We start from the raw sequence: 13336 nt of genomic DNA on the forward strand, positions 1-13336 counted from the left end.
TTAGTGTACTCGGTGGTAATGTGCGAGACGAAGCAAATGGCGCCGTGGGGGAGAGAGTAACCTTTTGCTTCGAGCCGGTTTTGGGCGGCGAGGGAGGTGAGGAAATGGTCGTAAGTGGAGAAGTCAGTACGCAGGGAGAGATGGGACAGAAGGCGTATCCTACGTGTTCAGAGCGACGAGGTTCTAGATGTTCTCGTGGAAAAGCGGGGAAAAAAAGATAAGGTGTTGGGGTCTTGTATATGTCGTCCAAATTCGCCATATTGAAGTATGTTTCCACAAGCCATCTGTGGCGTTTGGCGGAGACCTCCTCCTGCCGTGGTACCTTACTGAACTCGTTCCGTTGTAGTAGTGTTCCGACTCTTATGCTTCAGTCATTTGCAAACGAAGAGCGGGGAAGGAAGGAATCTTTTCTCCTCTATTAACAAACATTTTCCTGTTAATTATTTCATACTCCGTGCTTTAATCTTCCTTCAAATCTCAGTTACCCATTGGAATTTCAGTATGTGACCTACTTAGGCCGTAGACTGAGAAGCGGTTGCACTTGAACGAATGCCATCCACGATCTCAACACCGCCACTTCGTGAGCTGAACCAAGTTTCAGCATTCATAGATGGTGTTAGTGAAAAGGGGGCTTTTAGAGGTGCCTACTGCTAGTGTGATTCACGAGCTTACTGAATACAAGATTTTGAGAGGGAGGAGTTGTGCAGGGGCCGGTGAATCGATTTCGTTGAAAAAGACATCTGGAAAGGACGTCTATCAAGATCAAGGGACAACGCAGTCAGTGAAATACCGCCACCGGATTATATGTGCGCTAGACTCTTCAACTCCTTTGCATTACCACTAATAGTTAAGCTCACACGTCGTGACATCTTCGATGAAATGCTTCTCTCGATAACTTCTTGTCCACCACAGATACCACGGGATAATATTCATCTTAATCTTATGCCCAAGCCACCCGACATCCTGCACCGTCTTGACCACATTCTGACTCTCATTATACGCAATATCGATACGTTCTCTTCTCAAGCTCTCATACGCATTAAACGCCTCTTTCACAGGGGCGCCGTTGTTCTTCTCCATCCATCGTCCCACACAGCGAGCGAATAGCACGCCATCTTCGAAAACGATGCCCGTCGATTCGCCTTGTGGTGGCATGGCATGTGCAGAGTCTCCAATCAGCATGACGCGATCCGTAGCCCACTTTCCGCCCGCGGAGAGCGTGAAGACAGGCCATAAGAATAGATCCTCTGCGTCCGCAATCAGATGTGGGATCAAGTCTAATGCAGCGGGGCTGTATCTTTCCAGCATATCTCTGCGAGTATTCTCTGCATCCTTGCCCGCGGCTTTCCATCCGTCTCTTGATGCGATTTCCGGGACCTGCATGAGTGCACCAACGTAGACTGAGTCTTTATCTTCGTTGTGAAACGAGGTGAGTAAGATACCTCTTCGACCAAAGTTCATCCCTGTCGTCTCGAAGTGCGTTTCCTCAAAGCCACCGGACTCTGTTTTCCTTCGTTTTGCGAACCCAAAGGCATTGCAGATGCCGGAATACACACTTTTCCGCTCCGGCTCCACGTGCGTGAGACGGGCCACGGAGTGAATGCCATCGCAGCCGACAAGGATATCTGCACTCACTTTTCCGCCGCCGGCAAACTTGATTTCAACGCCGTTGATGTCTTCCTGGATGTCTACTGTCTTCTTTCCGCACACAAGCTTGATGTTGTCGTGTTTCTCGATTGCTGCCAATACTCCTTTTAACGCCTCCCCCCTTGTGATTCTGAGTGCTGTGAAGGGTGGTTCGCCCAGGCCTCTGCCAACCGGGCCTCGGAAACTGCTTTCAGCTAGCCGGGCGCCAGTGTACAGGTCGAAGACTTCAACGGCGAGACATTCTTTGCCATAATTTCTAGCGCGGATTTCCTGTAGAGCGCCGAGGTGGTTCAAGAGACGAAGTGCGTTCGGCGTGAGGTTCACGGCCCCGCCAATGGTTGCAGGCTCGGGTCTGATCTCGTAGATAGTTATTTGAGGAAGAGGGAACTGTGAAGGCGAGTATTTTGTCAAGGAAAGTGCAGTTGTGAGACCGGCGATACCGCCACCTAGGATGATGACTTTTAAGGGTTGCTGTGGGGTCGAAGGCATTGTTGGAGCGGGCGGTTTCACAAAGGAAATTACATCGAGGAGTTGGGGTGCAAGTCGGAATTGATGCTTTTAAGTTTTCCGAGTCAATCGGAAGTCCGATGAGGCTGTGCATGTAATTGATCCGTTCCCCTGGGTGGCACACCAGTGCCAGGGCTGACGGTGAGCATGTCTGTGATACGCCGAGGCATCGGCAAAGTTGGGGAACCGGTTATGTGATAACGGGGAGGATGAACGAAATAAGCAAGTACACGCTGTGTCAGGAGTGGCATATGGACGGATGTGGATAGAAATGGGTGATAGGACATGAAGGAGCCGGAAGTGGGCTCTACTGAATTACTAGGAATATGCTTATACCCTGGTCGCTTCCGAATCAAGCACCCCGGAAACCTGAGGTTAGGACCTCTATTTAACTGGGAGTTTGAATCTGGGCATTGAGGATACCAGATCAGGGAAATATGTCCTCTGTGTTATCAGAATGGAATTTCATCAATACATATTTTTTCACATTTATTCTAAAACCACAACCTCGTAAAATGGCCGCTTATCCTTATTTTGAAACTGCACAAGGAATGCTTCCGCCTGCATCACAGAGTGGGAGGCCATTGAATTAAAAAACTAACACCACGCAGCAGCACTCTGCTATAGGGAAAGGTCAACTCAACGTTAGTAAAGGGTAATTCTCTCCTTCAATTCACTTTATTATGTCGTTGAATAATTGTAGTTGGGCTTTATTTTAGTCACATTCTGCTGTTAGTATTCGCAACCTAAATATGTGTTCGCTTCTACTCCGCGCCTATTCTAATCTAGTGAAACCCGCGTGTAGAAGGTTCACCTCCTGGAGTTGATATATTAGCTGTCAAGGCAACTTGTGACACCCTGCATCACTATGTAAGGCCTTTCGGGGAAGCCTTCCTAGGAAACCCCAATACTGATCATGTGATGGCGCATAGACCTCGCGCTGTCACTCAAGCCATCCCAATCAAATATTGCTGGAACATGTTCAGCTTCCCCCTTTTCCTCTTCGCGCAATGTCGTTAACATTCACTAGATACCGTACGTAACAGTTTATCAGCGCTCCTGTTTGAGCTCTTATCACTTATGTGTTGCGATGACAAGCTCGGTCTCCACTACCGTATGGCGCTAGTGGAGCTGGTAGAGTAGGTTGGCTCTATTTCTTGCTATACTAGGATGAGGAGAGTGAGAGGTGAAGGTCGCTTAGCTCGCTGAGCTATTCCGTCACATGTGTAGCCTGTCCGTGACATTAGCCATGAATGAAATAACTTTTATCTTAGGAAAACTCTTACACTTAATCACCTACTGGAACAACCCCATTTGAGCGCCAAGGCGGCCAAATAACTCAAACTTCATCCTATTAGCCTTTGGACCATGAAGGATCTCGCCAACTATATCAGTGCTAGGCGGGAAGTCATGTTCGAAGACTGGCTCCCCAGCACACTTTATATTGGCTAAGGCAGCCTACCTAAAGTGCTACCGTAGAAGCGAATCAGCAAGTGCATTAGGACGAGCAAGATATGCTAGATCAAGATGCTTGCCAGGAATATCTCCTTAAGTAGGCCTAAAGGCTATAACTTTATAGTTGTCCTAAGATAAATATTAGCCTTAATCTCTAATTTTAGACAGAGGACGTAAATCTGCGTTAATCGAGATGGCGTAGGCGTCAAAAAGTTAGTGTATATCGGATATGAGCAGTAATCCATTCTGCACAGAGTAGATAGACATTCCTTTTGCCGGCTGAGTTGTAATCTATCGGCCATGGTTGTGTTCAGTGAAGGGACCTTTGTAGGCTAGTGGAAAGATATGTGTAGCTTCAAAGCCGGTCTAGAAATGGGTTTCACCTATTGTAGACACAATGGTCCTGGATATCATGCATCAATGATCTCGCTCGCGGGCAGCATCAAAAAAGGTCGTGACACGGATTCCGGTCGCATGGGTAGTCGTTCAGACAAGCTACGGATTGTTGTTAATAATAAAAGGAGCTGCTGATAAATTAGCAATGTCACTATATTGAGGGCTGATACACTGACCCTCAGACACAATGTAGTTCTCTCCAGGTTGAAGCGGATGACCGGCCATTTTAATTCTTGTTTTATGCTCATCTCGAAGAAAGAAGGTGCTCGTAAATAAGAAAAGAATATCCATCATCAAGTGAAAATAGCATGCGCAACACTAATAGTGAGACTGAGATCACTAGGTACGGTATCAGGGTCGCTAGTACCAGAGATATGGACATTCGCTATGCTGAGCGATTGTTTGAAGGCATAGAAAGTGCTTGCGGCGGATTCAGAGGGTTGGAGGTTTCGGGGGTAGAGTTGGGCATTTTAGGCGACGCCGATGACATGTTGAAGGCTTAGAACGCAAAGGCCGCACTTGGGTGGAGGATGGCGGATGATAGATGGTAGGTTTAGGCTTGTAACTTACAGAAGGTTCGACGATGAATAGAAAGTTGCCGCACTTGCATGTAGACCATTTAGGTGTTAGGAAAATAAGAACCGAGGATTTGCCTCTCGGCAGTGTCGATTAGCTACGCGGAGCATGGGAAGCGGTTAAGGTGTTGAATACGCTCGATCCTAAGTGAGACACATATCTTTAAGAGCGCGTGAAGCTGGCATACAGACAGCACTGGGAATGCTGGGCCAAGGCTGTGCCTAGACTGTGGAGCGCTCAAGAAGCTGCACTTTTGAAGGTTGGAAAAGAGCGAAGTCCTCTGTCAAGGGACAAGTGTACACTACGATTCTGGGCAACGATGAAGCCCGCCCGTTTTTACATGGGGTGTTGAGATCGCCAAATGCAGGTGTTGGAAGGTAGGCATACCGACTAGGAATAACCCGCCTCTGTCGGGCTGGAGTCTATTTTCGCTTCCTCTTCTCCCTCAGTGCCTCAACGTAGACAGCGCCCGCCAGCCCTGCGACACAAATGCTTAAGGCTGCAGCGCCGAAGTAGGCAGGCTTGAACAAGCCCTTCTCTAGCATGCGCATGTTAGAGAAGTAACGCGTTGTTCCATAGCAGATACTCCCGCCACCGGTGCCGAGAAGTGCGCCGACCAATAAGTGCTCCTTCTCCTTCTGCTTCTCATCCTGCGCTGTATTCCTATGCGCAGGTGTGATTGATTCAGCGGCTGGGTTGGACAGGAGGGATGTGAGATCAAGCTGGTTGAAGCGCTCAATCGCTATCCCGAGAGCGATGAAGCCGAGGCCGGTGCGGAGCCATGAGAGATATGTTCGTTCAGACGCAAGGTGATCGCGAGCTGTTGAGCCGGTGTTTTGGTAGACTGGAGTCCGAAACCGGCCGAAGAAGGACATGGTTAAGATGGAAGTCGTGGGTGGGTGGTAGAAGTGCAACTGCTACGAGTGGTCTGTGCTTTCGACATAATTTTCCAACTTCCTAAGTGTGTCTGGATAGTTTAACCCCCTTGTAATCTCCAGGAGCATTTTTTGTTTTAAGAATATAGCATTATCTAACATTTCGCTCTGTTAGATTCCACCACACCCGTCTTTAACAAGGTCAATTCATGTTCCCCACCAGGTTCGTTCCATTTCAGTGTGCTGGATCCCACCGTTGCACACTCGGCGTTCTGAGCCAAACCTGGAGAAAATCATCCCATCTTTGATGTATTTCTCCAACTTCTTCCAATTTTCCATCGAACTGGAATTTTCTCAGGTGAGAGAAGGCAGAGCCGACGCTATACACCGTCAAAAACAGCCAATTTAGCTCCAACAATTATTCTAACTATTCTGTCGACGGAGCCGCAGCCGCATCACACCTCCGACAGAGGACGGAGTCTCAGAAAAGTTTATAAGCACAGTTATATATTCACTGCGGACCAGGAGTTGCGCCTATAACGTGTTGTGCTCAGCTTTACGCTTTTCGATCAGTCGTACTGCTCTCTGTCGTCGTTCGTCTCGGAGAGTCACGAAAACCTGTCTACGATTTAGTAATCACATCGAGTCTGAACGCGGCGCCTGGCCTACCCAAAACCATGTTGCCAGCTCTAGGAAGCCCCAGGTAAAGACAATACTGTTCTTCAGATCGTCCCCTGATTGGAAGCTATGTTGTCCCCGTTCTGCGAACGCCCCACCTTCCTTGAATATATACGTATAGCCTGTGACGGCAAAGAGGAAAACGAGCCGGACAGGCGTCTGCGTACCCCAATATGATTCAGCCACTTCCTCGGACATGGAGAGAGACGTGAGGTCCGAGATTGCTAGGAAGGCGAAAAGCAGGGCGATGAAGGCCGTAGCGGCGGAAGGTTTGTTGAAGTCTCGGGGCGTAGGCTGCAAGACTGTTAGTCACATGCGACTAGTGGGTGTTGTTCAATTGGGAGCTCGTACAAGCTGCATTGACTCCCCCAAGAGAAAGACTACGTTTTGGTCTGCGATGATCTTTGGGTTTGTTAAGAAGAAAAAGGCAAGGGTAATGTGGAAGAAGGACAGAGCACGGATTATGGTGAAGGCCGAAACGACCCCCATGATTGCAGTAACCTCAATTGAATCGTACGTAGAACGAGGACTCGCATTGAGGGATGATAAAATGTTAGGGCAGCGTCGGGAAGTTCGTCATCCCGTCCCCGAATCTGCCAAGCATAATTTGTAATGCTACCTGAACGCCTGTCTATCAACTGACTTCGCTACCCCTGTGCCCCTCTGCCCCTCTGCTCACTCTCTTCTTCTCGACATTGGCAATATGGAGAAGATAAAAATTGCCGGCGTTGTATCTGATGAGAAGCACCAGTCCCTTCCAGTCCCTTCCGGCCACCGAAGGTCGTTTACCCTCAGAGACCGTTGGATTGTCGCATCGCTATTGGCTATTGTCCTGCTTTCGTCGAGTCTATGGTTTCAATTCCCACTTCAGGTTCTGAAAGCACACCATTGCTTTCATGGCCCCACAATTGAGCAGCGGGCTAGCAAGATTCTCAGCGAGAACCCATTGATTGGTTAGTACGGCTTCATCAACTTTGCACGAAACCCGCTGAGATTCTGTGGCAGATGGACACAATGACTTGATGATTTCTATTAGGGCTAGGTATCTGAACCATATCTATGATGCCGAATTTAGAGACAAGTTTGAGAATGGTGGCTTTCCACAACACGTCGATCTCCCTCGTCTGGACCAAGGGAAACAGGGCGGCGCTTTCTGGAGTGCTTTCATGCCCTGTCCGCCGGGAAATGGAACTGATTTCTCGAATGACAGATACTCTACTAGTAAGCCATTTCTCTAGTATCTGAATCTATAGTTAGATCTACATGCTAGTGAGATCGGGCGCTAATTCGTGCAGTTGTACGACTCACACTTGACCAACTTGATCTTTTTAAGCGTCTTGGCCAAAGTTATCCGAAATACTTTACTCCCACTACGGACAGCTTCGAAGCCTTAAAAGCCTTTAAGAAAGGACGTTTTATATCCCCCGCGGCCATTGAAGGTCTTCATCAGATTGGTAACTCGATTTCAACATTACGCCTGTATCACCAACTAGGAGTTCGATACGCCACTCTGACATGGAATTGCCACAACAAGTACGCTGATGCCGCGTGCGAATCTGGACCAAACTTCCAGCCGAAAGTTGCTACACCTTACTGGCATGGTCTGAGCCCAGCCGGGCGTGAATTGGTGAAAGAGATGAATCGCATGGGCATGCTTGTTGACCTCGCGCATGTGAGTAAGGATACTATGAAAGACGTCCTCGTAGGCAACGGAAGCGGTGGTTGGAACGGCAGTCTGGCGCCACCCATCTTCAGTCACAGTTCTGCCTATGCTATCTGTCCGCATCCCCGGAACGTGCCGGATGACATTCTTCAGTATGTGAAGCAACGAAACTCTATTGTCATGATCAACTTCAGTCCTGGATTCATCTCCTGTGTCCCAAGTAGCTCGTCATCTGAACTGCCGGAGTTCTATCCCCCTAACTCGACACTGAACCAGGTTGTGCGGCATATTATGCACATAGGAGAGCTCATTGGATATGATTATGTGGGCATTGGCACAGATTATGATGGAATCGACTCAACGCCCGTCGGTCTAGAGGATGTTTCGAAATTCCCAGAATTGGTAGCCGAGCTCCTCCGACAAGGGGTGAGTGACGAGGATGCTGGTAAGATTGTTGGACGCAATCTGTTAAGAGTGTGGAAAGAAGCAGATGTAGTAGCTTCAAGGCTGCAAAAAGAGGTGCCACCACTGGAAGATGATCTCCAAAACCCCTGGTAGCGAATGGTTACGGGAATCCGGTCTGTTTATTCTCACCAGCTAGAGCGATATTGGTGGCGTCCATTTGCTTAGCAGTCAGGCGTATGACGGGGAAGGAAGGCTGGCAGGCTTATTCTTTAGCCTCCCCGGGGTATGAGCCAATACCCGTTCCTAGCCACATCAATCACCAATGGAGTAACCGTGAATTGAGGCATTCCGCCTGCGCATGGCGCCCCTCCAAAGCCTAGGAATCCCCTCCCTCTGCTTATATAAATACCTCTACGTCATCCCCCACACTCTCACACTCCCACTCCAGCGCTGCTTCCACGGTTCAACCGCACCCGCTAGACTAAATAATCTTAGCTAGATTAGAGTAAGTTCTATCCTGCTGTTCTCACACCCTAGCATGCTCGACGCGCTAGAGAGTTATCCCAAAGATTAACATAACTTTCAGTAACCCCTTTCACTGGTAATCCTCATGAACACAGCCGTCCTAACCCGCCCGTCGACCCCATATGAATAAGTAGTGCTTCTAAAGGCACATTGCCACCTTCCCATGTTGACTAGGTTTCCCAGCCATCGACAAGATACCGAAATCCAAGACCAATCGCGCTTCTAGCTCAACCTCAGCGCGCGACTTCACACCCAGTTTAGGATGAGGTTGCAAGCGTAGTGACTCTGGTGGTGATTTTCGATCCGTCTCGTCTACCGATTCTGCGGCAAACGACAAGGCCAATTCTTCAGTCACCTTAGCTAATTCGGCTCCAGCTCGTATATTACACTACTATCATCATATATCCCCCTTCGTTAAAGGCCTGGTAGCCCGGATCAATGAGCGTCTATATCAACTTGACGTCGTAGGTCTGCCTCTATGGAACGTGGACCCCTATCGATTCAAGGTTCAATCAATGAGGTTCTGATGCGCATGTATCGAGATGCTGAAAAACAGTTGGCACAAGTCAACTCGTTCAACTACGAGCTTCTCGACTTGGAGCAGGAGTCACACCAGCACCCATATTGCCCGCTTAAACCTGATCGCAGCTCTTCACGCTGAGGATGGCGCTGTACCACCGCCGGATCCTAGATCAAGTCGCTGCTGTGGGAACTCAGGAATTGGTCTCCGACAGGAGCTGGAGGAGTTTCAAGCAGAGGGCTTTTGCCACGTTCCTCTCCAGCCCGATCACGATCTCCCTCATCTTGTCCTGGGCGCTCCTACCCTATTACAGACCCTTGAGCGCTCTTTCCTCATGCCTTCGGGGAGGTGGCTGCTAGTGGTTATCACAGACAGTGATTCCCGGCGGGCCTCGGTCTCGGTGTGCGCCGTCAACCCCAACCTGACACTATTCCCACATGACGACGATTATAATGGACGTGGAGCCCGTGTGGTCTTTTCACCGGACGCCTCCGACTCGAAAACAGGCGATAAGACTCATGCAAGCAAGATACGTTAAGTGGCTTTTTGAAGCGGTGAGGCGGTGAGGCTGCATGTGCAAGGCACAGACCTGATATTGGCTGCTTCTCCCTTCGGAGGATTTGATTCTTTCGGAGGAGGCGGCTGATCGGCCAGGTGTCTTTCCCATGTGCTTCAAGCTGTCACAGGCACAGTTTGCACAGCGCTCACGGCTGTGTCACCAACCTGACCATCATGCCATGGTGGTTTGTTTGTCCAGAGCTTGGCGGGAGGCTGAGGATTTGCCTCTGATGCCATGGTAATATTATTGGTATTTGACATATGTATATAGTCCTGTGAATGCAATGTTACTCCATCGCTTCCTTGACTTTCTGTGAGCTTCCTCTTTCTTCTAGTGCTCCCAAGACACCAAGATTATGCCACGTGCAATTACACCCCCACCTGCACGCACGGTCGTGATGGCCGAACCACCAGCCTCACCAACATCTGTCTTTCCATTCAACGAGGAGCGCCGCCGCCGCAACTCCAAAGTAACATCGCCAGGCAAAGACGTTGTCGTTATGGCACATCAAAGGCTCAAAACTAGCATCGCTATCCTTGGGTGTGGTGACGTCGGGTCGACTCTAGCCTACACGCTAATCCTCAACCCAATATGTAGCGAGGTGATTCTCGTGGACCCCAAGACAGCACTCCTTGAGGCACAGGTGAGAGATCTCAGCGATGCCACGTATCGTGGCAATACTGGGACGAGGGTCCGAGCCGGCACCCACCGAGATGCTGGACAGGCGGATATTGTTGTTATCACTGCAGGTGCTAAACAAAAGATTGGTAGGCTGTTTCTATTTTGTACCTTGAGGCCTTCAGACTTCCCGCAGTTTAGCCATTTGGTTTCTATATCGAGTTTGCAAGTAGCGTTCTTTCAAAAATTGTCCACATTAAACAACTGTCTCTCTCTTTTCCATTCTCCGACATGTCATCCGCTCTAACCTTTCTTAGGGGAATCCCGGCTCTCCCTCCTCTCCCGCAACCTCCACATTCTATCCTCAATTTTCAAATCCATGGCTCCCATCAACCCAAATACCATTCTTCTTCTCGTTGCAAACCCCGTCGACATCCTAACCTACTTTGCCCAAAAGATGTCTGGACTTCCTGAATCCCAAGTTCTCGGATCAGGCACCACGCTAGATTCTGCTAGACTGCGAGGAGTGCTTGCACAGAAGACAGAGGTCTCGCCGAATAGTATCGATGCATATGTGCTTGGTGAACATGGAGATTCCCAGTTTGTACGTCAACCCACACACACATTTACTTTTACCTTTCCATTCTTATGCAATGCAAAACTAAACTCACACTTCCCAGATCGCCTGGTCTTCTATCTTAATTGGCACCTCACCAATTCGTCTCGCGCTTCCTGACCAAATCACCCCGGCATTCAAAGAAGAAATCGCAACGCACACGCGCGGCGCCGCAGCCGCTATCATTGCGTCCAAAGGCTGCACCGCCTACGGCATCGGCAACATGGCAGCCAGTATCTGCAAATACATTCTCTTCGACCAGCGCACGGTACGGCCGATCTCATTTTTCCAGCCGAGTCTCGGGTGCTGTTTGTCAATGCCTGCCGTCCTCGGACGCAAGGGGATCATCCGGCCGATGCCAATTGTCTTGGATGAGACGGAGCAGGAAGAGTTGGAGAATTGTGCGTCGCATTTGAGGGGCGTGATTGCAGGCGCGGAAAAAGAGCTTGTAGCAGACAAGGCTCTGGAGAAGGCTCTAGAGGCGGAGGCCGAGAAGGTGTTCTAGCGGCTGGCTTCTTTTGAGGAATTGTAGAAGGTAGGGCATGCAGAGAATTCTGGTGTATAGTGAGAAAGTAGTCGTTGTATGGGATGTGATTGAGATGCAGTGGGAACTTTCCTAAGGTTTGACTCAGAGCGCGTAGTTCTTCTTTCCGGCGTATGATACCTATAGGATTAGATAATGGGTTCGTTCAAGTTTTCTCTACTCATGGCAATAAGGCTAGAGCTAGAGTAATTAAAATTAGAAGCCTCTCCTTGTATGTTAGTTAGCCTCACCGATACATTTGAAAACTACACCGTCCACCCCCATCAACTCACTCTCAACGCGCACCTCTCCGCTCCCTCAACCCCCAGCGCACCATTCCCTCCAAATCTCCTCCTCCTTCCAAGACTCCTCCGGCCATCTCTTACACACTTTCAACTTCTTCACCAACTCCAGCTCCCCCCCTTGCATCACTTCCTTCCTTCTCTCCCGCCACGTCACAACTCTCTTCTCTCTCCACCCCCGGTCAAAATCCCGACACTCCCATTTCGCCTCTCTCGCCCGTAATCTCGCAATTTCGCATACATCCCAATTGCGCCACCCTTTCATCGTGAAGACCATACTTTCCTCGACCGCTACCACAGCGAGAATATCTGGAGGGTTCTCGCGGAGGTGGTTATCTTGGACGTATGGCTTGTATTTAGGGTCCCAATACTTCTCAGTCAAGGCTGGGAGACGAGGCGGGTTGTGCTTGCGCCATTGGCGGAGGATGTCGCGGCGACGGAGTTGCACTTCTGTCCGCAGGAAGTCGATGAGAGCGGCGCGCTGAGCAGGTTTGGTGTTTGGCCAGGCTTTTTGCGATTTGACGGCTGTGATGTGGGATTGGACCTGGTTAAGTCTGTTTAGCAAATGGATCTGGGTCTGGAATTGAAGCTTCGCCTCGCCTCCATGTAGCTGTCTAGACCGAGCGATCGATCGATCGATCGATATGATCTCTAGCGTCAAAAACAGATGCAGATTCACAAAAACAAGGTTCATACTCACCAGCTTCCCCTGCACATTCCTCATCACCATCTCCTCTCTGAATAAACAATCAAACAGCTCCATCCACCTGAACCAAACACTACTTCCCTCTCCCGAGGTCCTAAGTCCCGGAATCTCAACATCACTAATGATATACCCCCCTGCATACCCTTCCCCCAACTCTCCCACGCCCAACCTTACATGAACGCTCGGTAACATTCTAGTACTATTCCAAACATTATCGGCCCAATACATCCTCTCTTCATCATCGAGGTCCTTCCACCCCTCCCGTCCCTTGAATCGTGCAGTAGAATCGGTGGATGCAGGCTTGGAGACACTCCAGGCGCGGTAGTCGACGCTTGTGGATTCGCTTGAATAGACAGTGATGATAAGTTTTGGCAGCCAGAAGTTGAGAAAGTGTTTTTCGAGCTGGGTTTTGTGGAATCGGGTTATGTGGCGTAGGTGGGTCCATTGATGGGCCGGGTCGTGGGCGTAGGATTGGATTAGCGTGGTTATTATTGTGTCGACTAGTTCTCGGGGGAGATGGGAGATGGTAGGGAGGGTTTGAGATTGAAGTTTGGGTTTGGGTTTGGTTAATGCTGGGCGAGATGGCATGTTGACGATAGGATGGAGGGTGTGGGAAAACTAGAGGAGGTAAATTGAGAGGAGTGGGGAGTAAGGAATCGGAAATGCTACTAAACGACGATTGTTTGAGTGTTTCTGGAAGTCTGGAGAGTGTGGCTGTGCATGCATGCATGCTAACAGTTTCGAGTCATCCATCATGCAAGTAAG

The 13336-nt window shown here is 49.5% G+C and overlaps 8 protein-coding genes across 8 annotated transcripts; 2 read left to right on the forward strand and 6 right to left on the reverse strand.

The window, feature by feature from the left end:
• Positions 1 to 818: 818 nt before the first annotated feature.
• BDR25DRAFT_301488 (FAD/NAD(P)-binding domain-containing protein) lies at positions 819 to 2162 on the reverse strand. The gene has a single exon (XM_033689588.1). It carries the CDS (start codon positions 2134 to 2136, stop codon positions 841 to 843), a length of 1296 nt encoding a protein of 431 aa, XP_033551727.1. The 5' UTR covers positions 2137 to 2162; the 3' UTR covers positions 819 to 840.
• A 1288-nt stretch (positions 2163 to 3450) lies between these two features.
• Positions 3451 to 3612, reverse strand: BDR25DRAFT_214779 (uncharacterized protein; the record flags this gene model as incomplete). The annotated part of the gene is made up of 1 exon (XM_033684811.1): positions 3451 to 3612. A coding segment is annotated over one exon (162 nt), but the record flags the coding sequence as incomplete, so codon positions are not given.
• A 1301-nt stretch (positions 3613 to 4913) lies between these two features.
• On the reverse strand, positions 4914 to 5468 carry BDR25DRAFT_301489 (uncharacterized protein). Its single transcript, XM_033689589.1, has one exon. It carries the CDS (start codon positions 5454 to 5456, stop codon positions 5004 to 5006), a length of 453 nt encoding a protein of 150 aa, XP_033551729.1. The 5' UTR covers positions 5457 to 5468; the 3' UTR covers positions 4914 to 5003.
• A 102-nt stretch (positions 5469 to 5570) lies between these two features.
• BDR25DRAFT_340567 (uncharacterized protein) lies at positions 5571 to 6623 on the reverse strand (the record flags this gene model as incomplete). Its single annotated transcript, XM_033693513.1, has 3 exons — positions 5571 to 6074; positions 6126 to 6428; positions 6486 to 6623. 3 exons carry the CDS (start codon positions 6621 to 6623, stop codon positions 5991 to 5993), a joined length of 525 nt encoding a protein of 174 aa, XP_033551730.1. The 3' UTR covers positions 5571 to 5990.
• Positions 6624 to 6795: 172 nt separating this feature from the next.
• BDR25DRAFT_112871 (uncharacterized protein) lies at positions 6796 to 8853 on the forward strand. Its single transcript, XM_033683604.1, has 4 exons — positions 6796 to 7087; positions 7140 to 7355; positions 7430 to 8707; positions 8789 to 8853. The coding sequence occupies exons 1-3, from the start codon at positions 6838 to 6840 to the stop codon at positions 8353 to 8355; spliced, it is 1392 nt and encodes a 463-aa protein (XP_033551731.1). The 5' UTR covers positions 6796 to 6837; the 3' UTR covers positions 8356 to 8707; positions 8789 to 8853.
• On the reverse strand, positions 8634 to 10042 carry BDR25DRAFT_351381 (uncharacterized protein; the record flags this gene model as incomplete). The annotated part of the gene is made up of 11 exons (XM_033694841.1): positions 8634 to 8655; positions 8802 to 8827; positions 8885 to 9115; positions 9184 to 9220; positions 9291 to 9321; positions 9347 to 9358; positions 9403 to 9430; positions 9460 to 9525; positions 9563 to 9643; positions 9685 to 9924; positions 9956 to 10042. The coding sequence occupies 11 exons, from the start codon at positions 10040 to 10042 to the stop codon at positions 8634 to 8636; spliced, it is 861 nt and encodes a 286-aa protein (XP_033551732.1).
• Positions 10043 to 10305: 263 nt separating this feature from the next.
• BDR25DRAFT_323014 (l-lactate dehydrogenase-like protein) lies at positions 10306 to 11545 on the forward strand (the record flags this gene model as incomplete). The annotated part of the gene is made up of 3 exons (XM_033692074.1): positions 10306 to 10573; positions 10742 to 11028; positions 11105 to 11545. The coding sequence occupies 3 exons, from the start codon at positions 10306 to 10308 to the stop codon at positions 11543 to 11545; spliced, it is 996 nt and encodes a 331-aa protein (XP_033551733.1).
• Positions 11546 to 11713: 168 nt separating this feature from the next.
• On the reverse strand, positions 11714 to 13322 carry BDR25DRAFT_112874 (uncharacterized protein). The gene has a single exon (XM_033683605.1). It carries the CDS (start codon positions 13157 to 13159, stop codon positions 11882 to 11884), a length of 1278 nt encoding a protein of 425 aa, XP_033551734.1. The 5' UTR covers positions 13160 to 13322; the 3' UTR covers positions 11714 to 11881.
• Between the last annotated feature and the right edge of the window lie 14 nt (positions 13323 to 13336).

This window comes from Lindgomyces ingoldianus (genome assembly GCF_010093535.1).
Source record: "Lindgomyces ingoldianus strain ATCC 200398 unplaced genomic scaffold BDR25scaffold_6, whole genome shotgun sequence".
NCBI lineage: Eukaryota > Fungi > Ascomycota > Dothideomycetes > Pleosporales > Lindgomycetaceae > Lindgomyces > Lindgomyces ingoldianus.